Source organism: Copadichromis virginalis, linkage group LG6 (assembly GCF_057382275.1).
Source record: "Copadichromis virginalis isolate Kocher_CV1m ecotype Utaka linkage group LG6, C_Virginalis_male_GT1.1, whole genome shotgun sequence".
Classification (NCBI taxonomy): Eukaryota; Metazoa; Chordata; class Actinopteri; order Cichliformes; family Cichlidae; genus Copadichromis; species Copadichromis virginalis.
In genome coordinates this window covers 5,248,698-5,272,297 of record NC_140623.1, presented here as the reverse complement: position 1 = coordinate 5,272,297, position 23,600 = coordinate 5,248,698, and the positions used below count along the sequence as shown (strand labels likewise).

Sequence of the window (23,600 nt, the reverse complement as noted above, 5' to 3'; positions counted from 1 at the left end):
CTGCCATTCATTATTCACGCTTCTTCCTTAGAAATCCAACATGGTGCCATCTCAGGCTGTGGATGAGAATGCAGCCAGTTCCTCTCCTAACGACGCAACAAAGGTAAATTGGAGTTTCAGTGTCAGATTGTTTTAGTTGTAGACTGAGGTGCTAGTTATTAGGCAGTATTGAGGTATGTGGGTCCTTGGTTATCTTGACCAAGTAAGATGCACGCATTAGGAGGACTGAGATTTGAAACAGGAAGTATAAACAACTGAGTTCTACCTACAAGTGCGCCCACACACACGGGTCCTGTGTATTACTCAACTGGACAGGTCCAGACATTAGGAGGACTGAGTTTAGAAATGAATTCAGATCAATGAGAGTTACTCTGGCAATTGTGCATACACACACGGGTCCTGTGTATTACTCAACTGGACAGGTCCAGACATTAGGAGGACTGTATTCATCTTGGCTAGACCCAAAGACTGCCATTCATTATTCACGCTTCTTCCTTAGAAATCCAACATGGTGCCATCTCAGGCTGTGGATGAGAATGCAGCCAGTTCCTCTCCTAACGACGCAACAAAGGTAAATTGGAGTTTCAGTGTCAGATTGTTTTAGTTGTAGACTGAGGTGCTAGTTATTAGGCAGTATTGAGGTATGTGGGTCCTTGGTTATCTTGACCAAGTAAGATGCACGCATTAGGAGGACTGAGATTTGAAACAGGAAGTATAAACAACTGAGTTCTACCTACAAGTGCGCCCACACACACGGGTCCTGTGTATTACTCAACTGGACAGGTCCAGACATTAGGAGGACTGAGTTTAGAAATGAATTCAGATCAATGAGAGTTACTCTGGCAATTGTGCATACACACACGGGTCCTGTGTAATACTCAACTGGACAGGTCCAGACATTAGGAGGACTGTATTCATCTTGGCTAGACCCAAAGACTGCCATTCATTATTCACGCTTCTTCTTTAGAAATCCAACATGGTGGCATCTCAGGCTGTGGATGAGAATGCAGCCAGTTCCTCTCCTAACGACGCAACAAAGGTAAATTGGAGTTTCAGTGTCAGATTGTTTTAGTTGTAGACTGAGGTGCTAGTTATTAGGCAGTATTGAGGTATGTGGGTCCTTGGTTATCTTGACCAAGTAAGATGCACGCATTAGGAGGACTGAGATTTGAAACAAGAAGTATGAAACCCCAACCCTAAATCTGGTTTGCATAAAGACGTAGTTCTCGGCTTGGTTGAAATGAACTCTGATGTAGTTAGATCGCATATTTGAATTTCAGCTGATCAAGGAGCAAGAATGAAGCTTACTATAGGAAGGAGCATGTAAATACAACCGAAACAATCGCTAAACTCTTTCCTGTTAATGCTAAGCACATTTATGTAACATTGTTGTGTAAAGGCCATCCGTTATGTCTTGATGGATTCATGACTTCATGATTTAATTATACTTTTTTACACTCCCAGTCAAAACTTTGGACACATCTTCTCATTTCAGAAAGAACAAATTGTAAGTCTAATCTTTTTTGGGTGTTGTGGGTCCACAATGAATTTTCTTTTCATTGTGGTTTTGTAATATATACCATAATATAAAACCTAGAAGAACAAATTGTTTTGAAAATTGATCTATATACAGCAGGTATTTTTCCCTTTAAATTTTGCATTGCAAAAGTTACAAAAATTGATTTAATAGTTTTAGTAACACTTGAACCTGTTTTTTTTTTTTTTTTCTTCCGTCCTTAACTCCTTTTTAAAGAGGAACCAAAACAACTATTTGGTTGTGATATTTTACATCACAAAAGTATGAATTTTGTTTTTGATTACACTGTTTTTTTTGGGTTTTTTTTTACCAAACAGGACTGCGATCATGATCTAGTCCCTGACGAAATGTCAAGTTTAGAAAAATGTTTTGCATGTGGAGGACCTTTTTCGCCTCTGAAATGGAGTGGTGTGAGATGTGAAGGTAATTATTTAATTATGGAAGGTTGGGTACATTAGAATATCTTAAATATGATCCATAAGGAACACTATAAAAACTAATCCATAAGTAAATATGATATATGTTCATAATGAACCTTTTACATCTGCACTTTTTACATATTTACTTACCATGTCATTATTAAAGCTGCTATACCCAATTTGCAAAAACAAGTTAGCTTAACATATTTTTTTTTCATGTTCATAACAACATTTTAACAAAGCATAGCTATAAATGTTGTTTGGAGATTAAAGAAAAAAAAAATGAAGTGGTTCTGTTGCATTTGTCTAAAACCATCAGCCAATAACATGGCTCAGTCCAGAAAAACGATAGAACAGTCTTTCCTGACTCCTTAAATTCTACATTAACATGGCTCCACCACACTATGCACTGGCCTGTTTAGCAGCAAAGCACACCAGGGGGTGTGGCCTATGGATAATATCCAATGGGAGGGGGGAGCCTTCTTGACTGTGTTTATGCTTCCATCTAGCCTGTTTTTTTAAATTGGGGAAAGCGGCTTTAACTACCTTTCTTTTATTAACTTAATTTTTCTCTGTCTAGTTTGCTACCAGTCCTGGCACAAAAGATGTTATGTTAGCCACAAGGTGAACCTCACTGAACCTCTTCCAGAGGTAAGTGTTTTTGCAGAATTCTTCTCAGTAAAATATGTAAGGTAAACAAAGTCTTACTTTGTGTTTTTGATTGTTATTAGGTCTTTAGTGAAGATAGTTCAAGTGAGGGGGCTTCATCAGAAGAGGAATATGTGCCAGATTCTATAGCTGACTCAGACAGCTCATGGGACAACAAATCAGAGCCTTTAAATATAAGTTGCAAACAAGTACAGAACTCTGAGATCTCCAGCAGTCAATCTGCTTGCAAAACGAAAAGACCTCGCCTAGAAAGTTTTTTAGAGAGAGTAGGACAAAGAATTTCAGAAGATGCCGAATCAATATCTGAAGATGGAATTGGCACAAGACAGCTCGACGTATCAGGGGTTATTGCCACAGCAGAAAAGTCTGATGCTGAAGGCATTGTTGATGACTCTAATACTACGGCTGAAGATTCCTTAAAAACATCCTCCTCACTAAGAAACAAAACATACTGCTACATTTGTGGAAAACTACAGACAAAGTTTACACGTCATTTAAAAACTCATGAGAAATCACATGCAGATGTTGCTCGAGTTTTAAGTCTTCCCAAGAAGTCCAAAGACCGTTTGAAAATGCTTTCTAAGCTGCGAAACAAAGGAAACCACAGACATAACTCGGAGGTCATCGCAAGTGGGATTGGATCATTAAAAACCAGACGCACATCAAAAAAACCCTACAAAGGAAAAGACTATATTCACTGCATTTATTGCGAGGCATTATATCTTAAAAGAGATCTTTGGAGACATGTTCGTAAATGTTCTTCAAAACCAGTGGAGGCCAATTCAGAGGGGGGACGAAAAAAGGTCTTGTCCCTGGCCTGTATGAGTGAGTCAGCTCTGTGTCAGCAAGTTTCCCCCGGTGTTTGGAAGATATTAGCTGTCATGAAAGATGATGAAATAACTTCTACTGTGCGAAGTGACTTCTCTATTCTTCAGCTTGCTCAATCATTCTTTAACAAACATGGGAAAGATCCCACCAAATTTGACTACATTCGCCAGACACTCCGAGAATGTGGAAGACTTCTGCTCACACTTCGGAAAGAATGCTCAATACACACTTTTGAGGATGCTGTAAGACCTGCAAATTTCAATGTGGTTATCAAAGCTGTTAAGAAGGTGTGTGGGTATGATGAAGAAAAGAACTGCTACTCGACTCCAAGCCTTGCTTTAAAGTTGGGACACTCACTGCAGAAAGTCTGTGATATTATACATTGCAGAGCACTGATGGCAGAAGACAGTGCACTGATAAAGTCAACCCAGAGTTTCAAAACCCTTTATGCTACAAAGTGGTCAGAACTCATCTCCCATACTGCATTAACCACACTAAACGAGCGGCACTTCAACAAGCCTTCCACACTTCCTTTCACAGAAGATGTTCAGCGTCTTCATAGACATCTGGAGAAGACTACAGAACAAGCACTGAAGGACTTGGAAGAGCATAGTTCACCAAAATCATACAGTGAACTTTGTAAAGCTACCATGGCAAATGTAATACTATTTAACAGGAGAAGAGGGGGAGAAATTTCAAAGATGACACTGAATGGCTTCCAGGAGAGAGACACTAGTACCCTGCACAAGGATGTTGCAATTGGACTGACAAAATTTGAACTTTACCTTTGTCAACACTTCAGTCGTGTAGAATTGAGGGGTAAACGAGGACGCAAGGTTGCAGTGCTACTTTCACCAGACATGGTGAATGCCATAACACGGCTGACAGAGAAAAGACAAGACTGTGGTGTTCTGGCAGAAAACATATTCCTGTTTGCCAGACCTCATTGTCTGACTCCCTACAGAGGACAGGACTGTTTGAGGATTTATGCGACTGAATGTGGGGCTGAAAACCCTGAACACCTACGTTCAACGCAGTTGCGCAAACATGTCGCAACTTTGTCTCAGATCTTAAACCTCAAGAATCACGAGTTAGACCAAGTTGCCAACTTCCTAGGTCATGATATTCGTGTTCATCGCGAATATTATAGACTTCCAGAGGCTACTACCCAGCTTGCCAAAATATCCAAACTACTGATTGCCATGGAGAAAGGGTCTCTCAAAAGCCTTCAAGGCAAAACACTTGAAGAGATTGAAATCGAAGGTAAAGTGGTGTTAAGGTTAAGAATTATACACGTTTCCTGCACTATAACCTTATAATTCATTAAGACAATCTTTTATTTTGTTAGATAACCTACAGTTGACAGATTCAAGTGAAGAAAGTGAGGTCGGAGCGGAGCGTGAGGAGGTCGGAGCGGAGCGTGAGGAGGTCGGAGCGGAGCGTGAGGAGGTCGGAGCGGAGCGTGAGGAGGTCGGAGCGGAGCGTGAGGAGGTCGGAGCGGAGCGTGAGGAGGTCGGAGCGGAGCGTGAGGAGGTCGGAGCGGAGCGTGAGGAGGTCGGAGCGGAGCGTGAGGTCAATGAAGGAAATCTTGTATATCCACAGATTGGTAAGTACAATGTGATTAGTCTCAACTTTGTTCAATTTATGAAATCACATGACTAATAGACTTTATTACAGATTCTATAGATACTAGAATGATGAAGAAAGTTGTCAAGGAACCTCCAGGTATGTGTTTGTCATCATTTATTGAAGCTTTTACCTTTGTAACTACTTCCTAGACACTTTTGCTATCTTTGCTATCTTTATGTAAAAAAAAAAAAAAGATAATTCATTACTATCATTTTTCCAGTGATTGTTACCTTTGTCCAAATGGTAATTTAAAGAAAGTCAAGGATCTTTCTAAAGACCAGCTCAACAGAATAGAAAGGTCAGTTTTGGAGGATGGTCAGGTAGGAAATGCTAGTTTGAACAGGTGATTTTGAGCTGTGATTTAAAGTTCTAGAGAGAATCTAATGAGCAGAGGAAGTTCCAGAGGGTGCAATTAGCAGTGGCAAAGGATTGTACCCTCAGATTTATGATTTTGATGATGGGGGTAAGGAGGTTAGTGTTAGCAGTGTTGTGGGAGAGTGACAGTAAAGACAATCCCTCAGGGTGGCGGGGGCGAGGTTGTTGAAGGCTTAAAAGTTGATTAGGAGTTTGCACTCAATACTATAGTCAGTGTGCAGCCAGTAATGTTCTTTTTAGGATGTGGTGATATAGTCTCTAGAGTGAGTGCAGTAGAGTAAGGGGGCAGCAGAGTTCTTAATAGATTGCAGTTCTTGGAGGTGAGTTTGGGGAAAGCAAAGATGCTGGGATTCTTTTTGAGGGTGGAGAGAATGGATAGGATTAGGAAGAACAATATCATTGGGACTGCACATGTTGGAAAAAATGTCTACATTGTTCTACATTGGCCAGGTTGAGGTTGTGTTGGGCATGTGCAAACAAGGGACAGTGAGGAAGGTTTGTTGAAGGATGTTAGAAAGGAAGCTGCCCTGCAGGAGACAGAAGGAGATGAGATTAATCAAGAGAGATGAAAATAGTTGGTGTGTGGAGGGCTGATCTACTACTCTTTATTTACCTGGTTTGCGCTTCTGAAGTATTCCCTCTACGCTCTCATCCTCTTTCTACAGTAAATCAGTGGTGAGTGGAAAGTTGACCAGTCACCGGAGTAGTGATGGGTCGTTCGCGAACGAAATGGCTCTTAGAGCTGGTTCTTTGAAGTGAACGATGCGAGCCGGCTCCTTATTGGGAGCCGTGGATTTTTTTTTTTTACTTTCTCTTGCCCTCTCTCTCACTTTTTTCGCTGCACGTCAGCCTTGTGTTTGCGCTGAGTAGAGACGGGAGGGGCGCAAACAGAGCCTTGCGTTTGCACCCCTCCCGCCTCTGAGCAGAGGGAGGAGCTAGGGGCGGTAGTTACACTCGCAACAGCAGTAGCACACGAAAAGAGCAGCAGGGAGAGAGAGAGAAAGAGAGCCGGGAGCAACAACAAGAGACAATGTCGTCACATTAGAAAGGTGGAGTAAAGAAAATGAGTGACACCAAGAAAAGAAGCAAAATCTAGAACCATTTAAATTTTACTGACAATACATAGGCAGAGTGTAGAGTCTGCAAGAAAAGGATATCATATAGAGCCGGTGCACGGGCACCTGAAAACTGTCCACTCATCAGTGTGATGGGAAGATAAAACACAGTGAATTAAGTGTGATATAAGTGAAGCTGCCAGTGTGTCTACCCACTGAGCTGAGCACTGGGCACTTGGTATTTTTAAATTTAAAGTTTAAATTTTAAAAGTTAAATTGTAAATGGTAGGTTTTTGTATTTTATAATTTATTTTTTAAATTTTATGTGGAGTGAATAAATAAAAGCAGATTTATATAATGAACATATATACATAGAAAACACGTTTTTAAACATTAGTAATTCATTTTGTGCATAATTTTATATTGTTGTTAATAATAAATGAATGAAAGCAACAAAATAACCTGAAGAGCCGGTTCGGGAGCCGAAAGAGCCGGCTCTTTTTAGTGAGCCGAGCCGAGAGAGCCGGATCTCTAAAAAGAGCCGGAAATCCCATCACTACACCGGAGTCTTGTTTGGAGAAAAATTCAGCCTTGTATCTTTTAATATCAGCTGTAATAGCTCTAGCCATATTCCACATTCACATGTGTCACCTTAAACTAAAAGTCATAGTTGCGACTCTGGATTTATCTTAGAAACCATATTCAAGATTTCAAGGTCCATTAGTTGCTTGACCACATTCAGGAGCATTTGACATTACATTATAAGAGATTTAATACAACAAATATATGCTTACTGTTTTGTTTTGTTTTTCAGCACAAAGTAAAAATGGAGCGGGTAAGGTCATTGAACCCAACAGAATACTAAACAAGGAGATGAAGCCAAGCAGTAAGAAGAAAACAAATAAACAATCTGGTAAATGGTGACATGCATACAAAAGTCACTTAAGCACAAATGTAAACTTCATGCATTTTTGAACCCAGTTATCCACACCACCCAAGCCAGTATGGTGACTATGCTCATCTTTCTGCCAGGGACCGTACCATAATTCTACAACTTGGTTAGACAATTATATTAACCTACTTGGTAAGGTAAAACATAAATCACATTCAATGTGGAACAATACCTTGTATTAAGTAATGGGATAAATGTTTAAATTACTTTCCCTATGCCTGTTTTAATCTGTAATACATTTAAATACTTATCATTTTCAAAACAGCAATGCACCAAAACAATTAATAAACAAAGCAATGAGAACATATTATGATTTGGGTTTTTAATTTTGAGGATTCCTCAACCATTGGGCTTCTACATTATCTCCATACTCTGAACATCATCTTATTCCCATAGGCAGAATCTGGATAATATTGGAAAATTTGGGCTGGTTTGGCTAATTGTGGGCTGTAACCTGAACGTCTTGAAGAAAATTATGTTCACTGAAAAAACCTGAAGGCCCACCTCATGGTCAGGCAGGGTCCACCCTTGTTTTTAAATAAACATTTGAGTCAGACAGTTATATATGAAATGTTTGAGTATATGTTATACATTTCAAATTATTACAATATCATGCTATACATGTTTTTTGTTGTATAACGGTGTGTGGAATAAAATGCTCTCCATCCATAGTGATTTGCCATAGCTATTTATTGGAATTCTGACTTAATGTGGGCTACCTTTCAGAATTTTACATTTAAATAAATGTATTCATCCATTGTAATAAGTATTTAAACAGTCAGCATTACAGGATTTATACCAAAGAAACACTGTTACAACAAATTCACCTTAAAGGGGACATATTATGCAAAACCCACTTTTTTTTGTTGCTTTTGTATGTATATTTGGTTATGAATTGCCTCCCGACTCCTTAAGTGTAGGTTTTCAACAACTAAAAAAGGAGCTCTTTTAGGTCCCAGGTAGTGTATTTTGCACAATCCAGCATAATCACAGCCTCAGCACCTGTCCTCGTGGACAATGCAAAGGCCGTCTTTGGGCTGTGTAGACTAAACACTAACTGTTCTTAGCAGGGCTGTAAAACTAGTGTGTGCAGAACTCAATTCTTCGGCTTATTTGAAGGAAGCCGATTATCGCCATTATATTTTTGCATCCTACAACCATGTCAACTCACACAATTGAGCATAATACGTCCCCTTTAATTTAAAAATTGTTTAAAAAGTAGTTTGTTTACATTTATTTTTTTCTGCTTCTAGCTTCTCTGGAAAATGCAAGGAGGGTCAAAAAGCATCCTTGGTCTCCCACGGAGGTTGCTGCGATAATGAAGTATTTTGGCGAACATATCAAAAAAGGAAAACTGGCCACTATTATCGAATGCCAGCAATGCAAAACTGCAGAAGATCCTGCTCTGGCTGGTCGTTCTATTCAAAACATCAGAGATTTTGTGAGGAATCGGGGCGTGTCGTTGAAGAAAAAAGAAAATCCTATGTAGAGGAGTCTACATAACTCCAAAGTACTTCTTGGAGGAGTTACAAAAGATATTTTGTATGTTTTGGTTTCTCATTTATTTATTTTAGAATTTTACTATTAGAAGATTGGTAAATTCATTTTGTTGACACTGTTTTAGTGCATCTGATCTAAGAGGACATATAATTTTATATTGCCAGTTATTTTCATTTCTGTTAACAAAACAATCCTGTTTTTGTAAAATGCACTCAATTTGTTCCTTTTATTCACCTGTTGCCCTTTTAATACACACAAAATACATGTTTGTGTATGTGTATGGCCTTTGTCCTGTTAATAAAGTTAGCCCTGACAATTACTGTTCATGTCAGGGGGAGGAGCCAAGTTACCTAATTAGTGTTGTCCTCTTATTACACCATGTTGTCAGGTTCTTATATTTTGAGTTCTGGTGTGTTTTTCACAATTTTGAAGTGAGATTTGTGTTGTACAACTCAAATGGGATTTTTAAAGATGCACTTCATCTATCTAGCACAAGCGGAAAGGGGGGTCCGTTTAGTGTTGCAAAAATCTTGTTTGAAAAAATTGTCCTTCCAATTCACCTTTACCAGTATGCGTGTGTGTGTGTGTGTGTGTGTGTGTGTGTGTGTGTGTGTGTGTGTGTGTGTGAGAGTGTGCGTGTGAGTGTGCGTGTGAGTGTGCGTGTGAGTGTGTGTGAGTGTGTGTGTGTGTGTGAGTGTGTGTGTGTGTAGACACTGACATGATACTAAGGAATGAAACATGAAGGAAATTGTATCCATGTATGATTTAAATGCACATGTAATGCAGTTACTGATAAATGATGTTAAAGTAAAACATAGAAAAGAAGAAAATGTTTGAAATCGTGCTGCGATCACAGAGAGAGAGAACGACAGGCTGTGGCTGAACATTGATTAACTGTCAGCAGCAGTGACTGGATGCCACGATGCATGATGTCACCTCAGGAGTGCATCGTCAGACCTGGATGTCCTCCTAACAAGATCAGCACTAGAGTTCAGCATTAATTAGTGTAAGGGATGAATGTAATAAGTGTAACTAAGTGGTTGTGTTATTATTATTATTAGTAGTATTATTTGATTTGGCTTTTGCTTTGCCCCTGGTAATTTTCTGATAAGATATCCTGCATTTAAGAGCTTGTGGTCGTTCCCTCATCTGAAACGGTGAAGGTAAAAACCTGCGTGTTATTATAAGATCACTCAAAGGGTTCTTACAGGTCACTCTAGCCTTAAAAATAAATAGATTGTTGGGGCTGAATTTCCCAGGACACCAAACTCAGCTAGTTACCAAGTGCATAGAGTTAGAGTAGAGCTGTGACTGAGAGGAGTGCCGGAGCAGAGGGCCATCCTGGCAAGCATGCATTCAGAGGGAGCACATCAACATCTGTAGGGCTGAGCAGCGGTTAGCTGGGCGAGTCACCACCCCACCTCCTTTACAAACAGACAGCCAATCGCAGACCGTCCTTTATTGGGGTGCCTGGTCGAAATTCCACACTAGACAGCACCAGGCCCTGACATGATTCATGCCTACTGTCTAAAGAAGATAACTGGACTCCATGTGCACCTGGCAACACAAATGAACCATCTGCTAATGGATGGCACATACCCAGAAAGGCCGGACAGACCTGATCCCGAAGGATTCCCAGTAGGGAGTGCAGTGAGTTCTGTTGTTAGATGGAGTTCATTGTGTTACAGCCCATCTGTGGGCCACTCTTGCTCGTGTTATTTTTTGGTCCATGAAGCAGTGAGTAGAGTGAAGTTCTAGCATACAAAGAGCTGAAGTGTCCACTGCAGTCACTGTCTGTGCTTTACATGCTTTATTTATTTATTTTTACTTTGAAGTTTTGTATGTGATTCTCCCGTTCCTGGTGAACTCTGCTGTAACTACACTGTTCCAAAAAATAGTAATGTCACAGCATCTTACTGTATATTTTACAGTTTGGTCTTTCTGGAATATCATTACATTTACATAAGTAGACTGTGACTTTACATGTCAAAGGTAAAATAACATCACTGTAAATATAGTAAAACACAATTTACTTGTTTTTTAAATATATTTTTTGTACATGTGCATATTTAGATTGTAAAGATACATTCAGAAATGTATCATAATCTCACAAATATTTGTCTGTTATGTGAGAGAATGATCTGTTAAATTCAAATGTAATACTATGGAAAAATATATAAAATGATCGGAAATTAATGAGAATAATCAATAATTAAAGGAGCATTTGAATTGTAAGTTTGCTGAAAAGTTCATGTCATCCAGGTCTGATTCAATAATTCAGAGGTAACAAGTGAAAATATAATTAATAGGAATAAAAACATAAAACATTGCACGGCCACGCTGTGCTAATTATATATTTTAAAAAATAAATGTAGAGGTAGGAATTGCAATTAATATAAATCTCAAAGTATTCCCAACATTCCTGAACAGAAAGAGGCCTCTGCACCTGGGGTGAGGGTGTGGCCATGAAAACAATGTGACATGTCATTGGATGTTGGGACACATAATAACATGACGCTAAGCATCGGCCAATGAATGTGAACTAACAACCACAAGGTCGCGGGTATGGCAGCACTGTAGGAAAATCCTAATGTGAAAGTATTTTACTGCATTTTACAGTTTTGTTCTTCTAGAATATCATTAAAGTTACGTAAATAGACTGATTTCACATTTCAAATGTAAATTAACGTTAAATCACTGTAATGTAATAAAACATAATTGTCATGATTGTTAAATGTCTGTACATATGCATATTTAGATACAGATTCACAAATGTATCAGGATCTCACAAATATCTGTCTGTTATTTGAAAGATTGAACTGTTGAATTCAAATGTAATGCTATGGAAAAGTATATAACATGATCCCTATAAGCTTGTGTTACATCACATAAGTATTATAATCATTGCTGTTTAGGCCGTTTGTGGCTCAAGAGTTGGCACTTCGCCTTGTGATCAAAAGGTTGCCGGTTCGAGCCCCGGCTCGGACGCTCTCAGCATTGTGTCCGTGGTTAATAACACCTACTGGTGATGGCCAGAGGGGCCAATGGTGTGATATGGCAGCCTCGCCTCTGTCGGTCTGTCCCAGGGCATGCAATCCATTATTATTTACGTTAACTGTATATTTCTGTACATTTACGTATTATGATTCATATTGCCACATTCAGTGACCTTGTTTACAGGTAATTTCATTGTTTGATCACGTTAAAATGTTCCTAATTTAATGTCTAAAAGCACTTGGAAAAGGCAGAATCCCATGTCAAATTAGCACAACAAACTGTATTGTCATTGCTGGAAATAACCGTATTTTTATGAGGAAGTTATTTTCTGATATTTTACGGTAGTATTTTGGCGCCCCAGCTGCTGGAATATTACCGTTTTTTTAAGATGTTTTTTAACAGTGTATAACTGCTATTCAACTCAACATTCGGCAAGTGGAATACGTCATCTTCTTCTCCTGCAGTCAGGATCGTGTGAACAACACGAGAGGCTAACTTCATGCCAGTTGTAGGAGTTGCCATCAAGGGTGGGATTTATCAAAAATATGCTCCGTTCCCCCTGCTGTTCTTCTTAGGCCAGATCACTAACAGGACTGGCTGCAGATGGGGTGATGGAGCAGCTGTAGCTCAGGAGGTAGAGCAGGTCATCTACCAATCATAAGGTTTGATGGTTTGATCCTGGCTGCTCCAGTCAGCATGCCAAATATCCTTGGGCACAATACCAAAGTTGCTCTCCGGTGCTTTCGACTTGAGTATGAACATGTGTGAAAGCTAGACAGAAGAAATGAAAACTGCCTCTATGAGCGGGTAAATGAGGCATGTTGCACTGTGAGTGCTCCTGGAGAGTCCTTTGAAGGTAGCTCGTCTCATGTGTTACGTTCAGCTTTGCATCCTGTGTTGTGTTAATTAGTCCCACACCGTGAAAAAAAAATACTAAATACCAAAATAATGCCAGAAAATAACAGAAAATAACTTTCCCATGAAAACACAGTTATTTTCAGCAATGACAATACAGTTTGTTGCCCTAATTTTACATGGGATTCTGCCTTTTTCAAGTGCTGTTAATCATTAAATTAGGAACATTTTAACGTGATTAAACAATGAAATTACCTATAAACAAGGTCAGTGAATGTGGCAATATGAATAATAATACTTAAAGGTACAGAAATATGCAGTTAACAGTTGGTTTAAATAATAATGGATTGAATTCATAAAGCACTTTATGAGACCCTCAAAGCGCTTTATAATTCGCCTCTGGCCATCACCTGTAGGTGGAAGGTGAAGTGTCTTGCCCAAGGACACAACGACCGAGAGTGTCTGAGCCGGGGCTCGAACCGGCAACCTTTTGATTACAAAGTGAACTGCCAACTCTTGAGCCACAATCGCTCTAAATATCAATAATAATTATTATTATTTAATGTAAAAAAAGTTTATATGAATCATTTTATATATTTTTCCATAGCATTACATTTGAATTTAACAGTTCAATCTTTCAAATAACGGACAGATATTTGTGAAATTATGACACATTTGTGAATTATTTTAACAATCTAAATATGCTCATGTACAGACAGATACATTTAAAAAACAAGGAAATTATGTTTTATTACATTTACAGTGATTTTACGTTAATTTACATTTGAAATGTAAAATCAGTCTGTTTATGTGAATTTAATGATGTTCTAGAAGAACAGTACAAAACTGTAAAATACACAGTGAAATACTTTTATATTACAGTTTTTTACAGTGCAGTTGTGTTCCTTCCTTGTGTATGTAAGCCCTTTGTATCGTTCCCTCCAGTGTTGCGTTCTCCCTCCACACTGTGTGTCCCCCAGCCTGCCTGTTTAGTTTATTTCGTATTAGTAGTTAGTGCCGGTTTTCCAGGTGTTCAACAATAAAGCCATTTCTTTGAGTTTACCTGTTGCCTGCTGGAGGCTGTATTTTGGTCCTCCGTTCCTGCCAGACACACACAGCCCATGACACTGTATGCCATAAGTGAACAACACATTGATTCACAGATTTACACAACTGTGATGGTTTGCTTAGGGGGGGTATTAAAGGGCTTAATGAGTAGACTTTTAGCTCTGGGGTGCCAGCCAGGTTTCTCTCCTGGGATATGACATTGACTAAATTAAATTAATTACATTAAATAATTACAATACAAACCACATAATGCAGGATGTTTGCCTGGACCACAGCAGTCAGTTCGACCTGCTTCCTTTCTGATGTTTCCCATCCTTTGAGTCCTGTGAGCAGAACTCTAACTGGCTGGCTCCAGGCAGGGTGTGGGTGGCTGTAGCTCAGGAGGTAGAGCAGGTCAACCGGGCCTCAAACGGCCTCAAACGGCCTCTGAGCTTTTCACAGACTGTCTCTTGTATTTCTCCTGGTCTCCGACAGCCTTCCAACATTATCCAGCTCTCCTTTCTCTCTCATATCCTCTATCAACACACAAGCCTTATTCCAGGCTCAAGAGCTTTCTCCTGAACTCTGTCCACTCTCAGCCTTATCGCGAGCTCTCTTCTCTCTCCTGACCTTTGCCAGCCTTTATTGCAGGTGTCTGCCTATATTCTGTGCCTTTGGTAATGCTGCATTAGTGTGGTTTATACTCTATAGAGACGCTGTCCCTTTCCTGTCATGGTAAGATTGCTCTTATTCTTTTTTCCCCATCACCGCTGAGATTCTGTTCTGCTATAGTGGGTCATCAGAGTCTAATTGCCAAATAGCTTTACTTTCATTGCTCTAGTCCAATCATTGTCCTGCTTACCTTCTCCAAGCTAATCAGCCTCCTTCTGCTACGAGTGGCATTGAGTTTTTACCCAGGCAGTAACGGGAACACTAAACAGTCAAAGCACATGTGGACGTCACTGCTTCAGGTTCATTCTTTGTCCATACACGTGGATGAATGCTTGGTCTTCACTGCACACACATGCACATGCCTATAAACATACAGCCAGATACAGGCACAAAGCTAAAACACTTGGAGCATCTCTTTCTCATCAGTGCATCACTTTCTTTTTCACTATTTTTAAGAAGTGCAAATTGGACAAAGGAAGAGGAAACGATGGAGGGAGCAGACACGTTTGTTTTGTGAGTACAGGGTCAAAGCTAACGTTGCACCCATAAATTTTGTATGTATGCATGTGGAAGGCAAGGCAACAATGGCTCTTTATATGGCTGCTAAAAAAAATGTTACTCCCTACTGAAGAGACTTTCTAAATAAAATCAGCGAGAGGGAGAAGTACAGACTGATCCAGGATTCAAGGGTCAAAATAACCAATCAAAGTTGTGTCGCTGCTGAGAGGAAACAAAGTGACTTTGGGATGTTCTTAAACACTTTGAAATGTGTTTCAAAGTGTCTGAAAACTAAACGGACTTTAACAAAGAAGCTGATGTGCTGCACAGACTCTCAGTCTGCCTAAAGAAAGCAGAACATGAGCGAACGGTTGACAGTTAAGTGATTTCAGGAAGCTTTACATTCAGAAGACTAGCATGTGTTCATGGCGAGCATGCTTCAGCCTTACTGTGGTGTACTAGCGAGAGCTGAGATAAGTGACACTAACAGACTGAATGAAGTGATTAGGAAGGCTGCTCTGTGATTGGCTGCAAACTGGACACTTTTGAAGCTGCGGTGAAGAGGAGGTCACTGAACAAAGTGTTGTGTATTACAGACGACCTGGACTAACCTCTGCAGCACTGACAGACAGGCAGTGAAGCACTTTCTCTAGCAGAACGATTGTGCTCCACTCTCACAACGACACCACATACATGGGATAAACTATTTCTTATCCTAGCTTAATTAAGTCTTTAGACAAATAATAATAATAATTATGTTGTTGTTCTTTTTTTTATTTTGTTTGTTTCTAAAATGAATTCTGCAGAGTGTTCTTGCTTTCATCCATCCGTTTTCTTCACCGTCTTCAGTTCGAGGTTATGAGTAGGGCCTGTCCCAGCTGCTGTAAGGTGAGAGGCAGGGTAACCCCAGGATGGGGCGCCGGTCTATTGTAGCTACGTATAGATTGCTATTTTTCCTCCCACAGTGTTTTTCTGTTATTCTAGCTACCTTTTGATTTTCGGGGGACTCGTTCAGGATGTAGAGATAAAACATTCTGTTTAAGGACGTCGCAGCACACTGGGAAAGCCTGATGAGGCGTCACACAGTTGGGTTACACTGTGATAATGCTGAGAGGCTACAGGTCAAGTGTGGAACAAAGACAGGTGAAGTAAGACGGCTGAAAAAGACAGTTTACCTTGTTTCCAGAGGTACATTGCTACCAAGCACCCAGCTGTCTTGCAGCGGGACGCTCTCGGGGGGCGTGGTCTGCAGCTCTGCTGGTGATTGGCCGGCCACAGGGGCCGGGCTTCCAGTAGGAGGGGTTAGCTGCCTTGTGGAGTTCAGGGATTGGCCAGTGTGATGTGTGGCGCTCAGGGCTTGGCTAAGAGCTGTTACTGAGGGTTGTTGGCGATGAGGCGGTGGTACCGGAGGAAGGCTGGAGTTGTGATGATTGGACGGTTGCTCTGTCAACAACAGAAGAGAGAACAACTCATCTTTACACACGTGTAAATCAGTGGCACTAACATTGTTGTCTTTTTAGCTGACTGGAAGTTTCCTTTCCCCGAGGACTGCTGTCGTTATAATCCCTGTAAATCAAACGGATACATTTAGATCATATTTCACGTCACAGTCTCACCAAACAGTCTCTCATCCGAAGAAATCCGTCCTTAACGAGAGAAAATAATGTTAGCCACAGCCCGTTTTTAAGCAAACAAAGCAAGAACTGGCAAAAAAGCCAGCGCTTCTTAACCTAAGACAGTCGGTCCGTCTGAAGAAGGTCAGAATTCAAAATGTGATGTTATTATTATACAATGTCTGGATGATTGATATAAAGGCAAATTTCCCAGATGATGCGGTTAAGGTTGATGAAGAGTTATAATGTCGATTTTTTTAATATCACTGGATGTGAGTGCAGCGTCAGTGAGAAGTGTAACTGAACACTCGGCTAGAATGAATACAGCTCAGTGACTGGCCTTCACAAAGCTCTGCTCCGATTCTGTAAAAATATTTGCTCAAAGCTGACCCGGGTTCAACTTTTCCTCACTGTTTTTGTCCCTTTGCTTTTCAACTCCCCTTTCCGTCCTCAGGGTACCGAGAAGGAAATGAATGGCAGTCTTGGAATTTGATTTGCATAAAGAGCATCAGATCTCCATTTCCCAGCCCTGCTGTTATTCTTTCTCTGCTGCACTCAGCAAGGAAAACAGAAAGCAAAGAGAGAAGCGAGGGATACGTGCAGGAGCAGCTCTTCCTCTCGCTGCTTCGTGTTCTGTTTGCCATCATAATAACTGTTCCAGTTATGCAGACTTTACAGGCTGAACGCTGAAAACCACATATGAAAAGTCTGAGTTTCATTATGACTATTTAGGCCTCAAGACTATTATTTGTAATTAATGCACCTCCTACAAACCCATACATTTAAAGACAATGTGCAAATATTACTGTGTGTGTGATGGGCAGGGCTAGTTTCCAGTTCTGCCACGATCAATAGACTGTTTAATGTGTTTAATGGCAGATTCTGGGATTTGCTTTTGCCAATCATTTCTTTGTACAACTCCAAATTCATGTCTAACACATCATATTCATAATAACAATAATCACTTTCGTGTAACATGTAACACAAAGACGAAAAACCAGCATCATTACTCAAAACGCATTAAACTCAGTATTAATCAGTGCGTCTAAAAGACTCCACATAAATCACCAAGCAGGCCTGTGTTTCACCACCAAGTCAGCAACATCCAATCAGAATACTGCACATCTCAGTCAGTACTCCCACTTTTTAGTTAAATATTGTCACAGCTGAAAATAACATTTTGGAGCATGAGGCCAGTTTAGACCCTGTGATGAGACGCTCGTGCACTTTCACTGTAGCACCCCTAAAGAACTCATTAGTGGGCAATAACAAAATAAAGTAGCATCAGCAATACCAACGTGTTTTAGTATTATTCTCTGACATTGTCGTCTAATTATATAATAGCCCAGCGTTTCTGTTGGAGAGGGTACAGGTTAACAAAAACAGGTTTAAGCGCCCAGTGCACACGTACAAGTAAAGAAGATCAAAATGCTATTCCACAACACAAGGTTTTGCTCATTGTGTGCAAAGTGTTAGCTAATGTAATGAAATGTAACCAACGGCCAGCAGCAGTCTATGTTGTCTATAGTTGCTAGTGCTGTCAGCGTTAATCTGGTTAAAATGACGTTAATGCCATAACCGCATTAACGCAGCAAATCTCCGTTAGCGAGTTAACGCGGATCACCCCGTGCGAGGGCTGCAACACGTTAGTGCGGTTAGCTCGTTAGCGCGTTAGTGCCGTGCAGTTGTAAACCCTGTTTATGTTTACCTTTGGTTTTATTTAACTTTCACCTTTTTGTTTTACATTTCTGTTCCCATCATTTAACACTGTCCTTGTTGTTTTGTGTTGTAATGTGACCTTGCACGTTTTGAAAGGTGCCAAGTAATAAAATGTATTATTATTAGTATGTTGTGAAAGGTAATCCATACCCTGCTCTTATGATAACTTCAGTTTTTTTATGTTGTTTTTTTAGTTGAATATCACATGTCTGTGTGTGACTTCAGTGCAGGAGGACAGAGAGCTGATAGTGAGTCAGGTGGGAAAACATCAACTGTTGACTCAGGTATGACAATTAAAGTGTGCACCAGGTTGAACTGGGGTTTGCAAAAGGGAAAACAGTATGTTTGCAAGTAGCATATTCCAATGATCTGCTAAACACTGTGTGCAAGACACTGTGACTGGAACACAGTTCACACAGTCCAGACAGACTAACCAAGGATACGATATCTGCACTTCCTACTCCCACTCCACGAGCTGATTTCTCAGCACTTCTAATCGGGTACATACTAAATACAGCACTGTGCACCACTCCATCACAATGACTTCACATTAAACCACCACAATGTCCTGTGTTTGTGTGAATGTTTGCTGTTTTTGCTGCTGTGCTCATAGGAAACTGTAGCTGTCTCCATTTTACATGCATCTCTCTGAGCTAGAGGCTCGCGGCTTTTTTGTGGTGGTTTGCGCATGTGCAGAAACCTTTCATCCTTTATGATAAGATGATTTCAGACCAGTGTGCATGTCAAGCTGACCCTGGCTCTGCTTTCACTGCTTTGATCAGTTATGGCCTGTACTGTGTGTAGCATTACCCAGTAAACAGGCTTCAGTAATTTAACATCATAACAGGCGAGTTTCCTCCCAACTTTCATGAACTTTCATGTGAGATGTAGAGAAGATGAGTTTGTGAAAAAGTTGTTCACTGCTCTAGTCTATTAGGAAGTAAGTGAAGTTTATTTATATCGTGTCTTTTACAGATACAACATTCATAAAGTGCTGAACAACAATTCAGACATGATATCAACAAAGAACCAAACAAAAAAACAAACACATACATAACAAAAGAATAACAAGGCCTGATTAAAACAGAAAAGTTGTTAATTTTTTGTTTTTTAAAGAGTCCACAGAGTTACGCGGCGCTGGAGCGGTAAACTGTCCCAGAGCTAGAGACTACAGACTGAAACGCTCGGTCCCCTCGAGTCTGGACTCTTGTCTGAACAGCTAATAGGTTTTGAGTTTGTGAGTGGATACAGCGAGCAGCAGTGTGTTTAACAAGAAGTTGAGACAAATAGTCTGCAGCGCGTCCATTTAATGCTCTGTATGCAAGTGTGAAATCTTAAAACGAGTTCTAAAATCAATGGAGAGCCAAAGTAAAAACAAGAGTAACACAGCGGTAATGTGAGCTGTGTCTGGGTGCAGCAGTTTGTGCTGCTTGGAGGAATAACAGAGGTGATTTCTTTAAGCCAGTAAAAAGGGCAATACAATAATCTAAACAAAATGATACAAACACAAGAACAATTTTGTCCATTTCAGAGGAGGAGACTACGGATCGCAATTTGGTAATGTTCCTGAAATGAAATGTGAGATCGAGTTTATATGTGAAAGTTCAATAAGGACTCAAACATTACGCTGCGATTGCGAACACTAGTCAGCAAGAAGAAGCAATCAGTTGACTTGTGTGCATATCAGGAGGAACAATAACCGTGGCTTCAGTCTCAGAGTTTAAAACAATTGTTGGAGAGCTGGTCACTAATCCCACATACAGAGTCAGCCAGGGCAGACAGCCTGTGCAGCTGGCGAGGCCTAAAAGACAAGTAGAACTGAATGTCATACATAAAAATACTAAGAAATGCACCTAACACCTAAAAACAGAATAACAATCGACCCAGGATGGACCCTGAGGAACCCCACAGCAGTGTCTGCTCACCCTAACAAGGATGTCCTCCTAGATGAACTGGAGGGAAACCAGTTAAGTGATCCCAGCCATAACCTTATTCTGGTCAACAGTATCAAAGGCACTGAGGTCAAGCAACATGAGCACAGAGCATCAATTTCCTGCATCAGATGCCATTAAAAGATCATTATAGAGCTTTAAAGGAGCAGTTTCAGTGGAGTGCTGCTTTTAAAAAGCAAAGGACAGAAATTTGTAGTGTGCGTAATAAAGTTGTCCAAATTGATTTTCGGCAACTTTTTCTGATAATTTGCTAATGAATGGTAACTTTGAATTAGGCTGGTAATTGCAAGCAAAGCTGCTATAATGGAATTACCTCAGCGGAGCACAACGTTGCCTCAGCGAGCAGTTAGTGATGGAGAACAGTAAAGGACCAATGCTTGTGAGACATCCAAACAGGAAGGAAGGAGGTCAGATCTCTAAATGGGTGATGAAGGTTTCATCTTAACGATTACAATAAGTCATTCAGTGTATCTGGAATGACTTACGATCAACCTGATCCATAATAGGAAGACGATATTACGCAGGGACTAAACTGGACCGAGTGCAAAGTCCTCACATTGTAATAAAACAAGGAAGACTGGAAATTCTTAGTCACAGTACCAGTATTGGAATAATTGTGATTTTGACCTGAAAAGAAACTGTCACGAACACACGGCAGACCCGTCCACACATTCATGCTTTTCAGCATCTTTATTCTTACTCTCTGGTTGCTGTTTACAGCCGGGGTGGTCAACTCCAGTCCTCGAGAGCTACCGTTTGATTCAGCTGTGTTGGAGCGCATCTAAAAGCTGCAGGACAGTAGCTCTCGAGGCCTGGAGTTGGACACCCCTGGTTTACACTGTCATGACTGCAGCTTTGCAGTTCGCAGCCACTCATATACACCAACAACAACATTATTCAGGACCCAGCACAGACATTAAGCTGGCGAGGCATGGCTGCAGATGCCATGTAGGTGCATCCGCCTCCCCTGCAGCAGCATCTCAGACCACACCCCGCCACAGGAACCAACACATTTCAACTTTTGGATATCGACAGGAATTACCCATCTTACGTATCATCTCAATACTGACTTCAGGACAAGGATATGTAACAGTACTTTCCATAAGAGCAACAGTCCAACATTACTTCACTTCTTTAGTACAAACTATTACAGAGAATCCACTACACTTATAGAAAATGTTTAAGTTGGGACTAGTTCTTTCAGATATTTCCTCAAATTGCACTGAAAGCACAAGAGACACTGCAAATCCATCCAAAATAAACTGGAAACAAGTTATTATAGTCGTCTCCACCCTAACCACCATCTCTCTGGCTGCTGGGAGGCATCTGTAAATCTATAAGTGAATGCAAATATTCATGAAATATCAATGACAAAGGTAAGAAACAACTCCTAATAGCTTTAACTGTTACTAAGAAAGTAATCCTCAAGAACTGGAAATAAAGAAATAGAATCAATTAAGGAATGGATGGAAAAATGAAAGTGATGAACATTTTCTCAGATTATGTTTTGTGCTACAGTGCTACAGTGCTACAGTGCTACAGTGCTACAGTACTACAGTGCTACAGTGCTACAGTACTACAGTACTAGAGTACTAGAGTACTACAGTGCTACAGTGCTACAGTGCTACAGTACTACAGTACTAGAGTACTACAGTGCTACAGTGCTACAGTGCTACAGTACTACAGTACTACAGTGCTACAGTACTACAGTGCTACAGTACTACAGTGCTACAGTGCTACAGTGCTACAGTACTACAGTACTACAGTACTACAGTGCTACAGTGCTACAGTACTAGAGTACTACAGTGCTACAGTACTACAGTACTACAGTGCTACAGTACTACAGTGCTACAGTACTACAGTGCTACAGTGCTACAGAACTACAGTACTACAGTGCTACAGTACTACAGTGCTACAGTACTACAGTGCTACAGTGCTACAGAACTACAGTACTACAGTGCTACAGTACTACAGTGCTACAGTGCTACAGTGCTACAGTACTACAGCGCTACAGTGCTACAGTACTACAGTACTACAGCGCTACAGCGCTACAGTACTACAGTACTACAGTGCTACAGTGCTACAGTACTACAGTGCTACAGTACTACAGTGCTACAGTACTACAGTACTACAGTGCTACAGTACTACAGTGCTACAGTGCTACAGTACTACAGTACTACAGTGCTACAGTGCTACAGTACTACAGCGCTACAGTACTACAGTACTACAGTGCTACAGTACTACAGTGCTACAGTACTACAGTACTACAGTGCTACAGTGCTACAGTACTACAGTACTACAGTGCTACAGTACTACAGCGCTACAGTACTACAGTACTACAGTACTACAGTACTACAGCGCTACAGTACTACAGTACTACAGTACTACAGTGCTACAGTGCTACAGTACTACAGCGCTACAGTGCTACAGTACTACAGTACTACAGTGCTACAGTACTACAGTGCTACAGTACTACAGTGCTCCAGTGCTACAGTACTACAGTGCTACAGTGCTACAGTGCTACAGTACTACAGTGCTACAGTGCTACAGTACTACAGTGCTACAGTGCTACAGTACTACAGTACTACAGTGCTACAGTGCTACAGTACTACAGTACTACAGTACTACAGTGCTACAGTGCTACAGTACTACAGCGCTACAGTGCTACAGTACTACAGTACTACAGTGCTACAGTGCTACAGTACTACAGTACTACAGTGCTACAGTACTACAGTACTACAGTGCTACAGTGCTACAGTACTACAGTGCTACAGTACTACAGTGCTCCAGTGCTACAGTACTACAGTACTACAGTACTACAGTGCTCCAGTGCTACAGTACTACAGTACTACAGTACTACAGTGCTCCAGTGCTACAGTACTACAGTACTACAGTGCTCCAGTGCTACAGTACTACAGTGCTACAGTGCTACAGTGCTACAGTGCTACAGTACTACAGTGCTACAGTGCTACAGTACTACAGTGCTACAGTACTACAGTACTACAGTACTACAGTGCTACAGTACTACAGTACTACAGTGCTACATTATGTTTACTATTAACACTCTCTACATTCTTATCACTGCCATTGTTTTAACTGTAACCGTTACCACATACAAACACTACTATTCTATTCAAACCCATTTACATCTAACAAGGTACAGCGACTTGTCCACTTTGTCTTCCAACTAGTTCTGTTTCATAATGCTTTGGTTCATTATACATGAAAATCAGACAGGATCACCTGTGCTTAGCCAGAGGGGCAGTGGAGTGTCATAAAACAA

The 23,600-nt window shown here is 40.5% G+C and overlaps 3 protein-coding genes across 3 annotated transcripts in view; 2 read left to right on the top strand and 1 right to left on the bottom strand.

Annotated features, from left to right (window-relative positions):
- Positions 1-23,600, bottom strand: part of tenm3 (teneurin transmembrane protein 3) — a 351,882-nt gene that overhangs the window by 126,913 nt on the left and 201,369 nt on the right. Inside the window, exon 7 of the mRNA XM_085458328.1 lies at positions 16,209-16,476. Coding sequence (XP_085314454.1) covers positions 16,209-16,476 — 268 coding nt within the window. The remainder of the gene's footprint in view (positions 1-16,208; positions 16,477-23,600) is intronic.
- LOC146707014 (uncharacterized) lies at positions 323-9,313 on the top strand. Its single transcript, XM_085458329.1, has 9 exons — positions 323-571; positions 968-1,039; positions 1,855-1,960; positions 2,537-2,607; positions 2,688-4,716; positions 4,802-5,059; positions 5,131-5,178; positions 7,327-7,425; positions 8,718-9,313. The coding sequence occupies exons 1-9, from the start codon at positions 509-511 to the stop codon at positions 8,951-8,953; spliced, it is 2,982 nt and encodes a 993-aa protein (XP_085314455.1). The 5' UTR covers positions 323-508; the 3' UTR covers positions 8,954-9,313.
- On the top strand, positions 21,249-23,378 carry LOC146707013 (uncharacterized). Its single transcript, XM_085460695.1, has 4 exons — positions 21,249-21,265; positions 22,196-22,370; positions 22,521-22,568; positions 23,100-23,378. Exons 1-4 carry the CDS (start codon positions 21,249-21,251, stop codon positions 23,376-23,378), a joined length of 519 nt encoding a protein of 172 aa, XP_085316821.1.

Bases quoted from the DNA above. Each gene is read 5' to 3' on its own strand.
- LOC146707014 (XM_085458329.1), top strand. From the start codon at position 509: ATGGTGCCATCTCAGGCTGTGGATGAGAATGCAGCCAGTTCCTCTCCT. The intron at 1,961-2,536 runs GTAATTATTTAA...TTCTCTGTCTAG, and splicing joins GAGTGGTGTGAGATGTGAAG to TTTGCTACCAGTCCTGGCAC. The intron at 2,608-2,687 runs GTAAGTGTTTTT...GATTGTTATTAG, and splicing joins TCACTGAACCTCTTCCAGAG to GTCTTTAGTGAAGATAGTTC.
- LOC146707013 (XM_085460695.1), top strand. The intron at 22,371-22,520 runs GTACTACAGTAC...GCTACAGTACTA, and splicing joins TACAGCGCTACAGCGCTACA to CAGCGCTACAGTACTACAGT. The intron at 22,569-23,099 runs CAGTACTACAGT...ACAGTACTACAG, and splicing joins GCTACAGTACTACAGTGCTA to TGCTCCAGTGCTACAGTACT.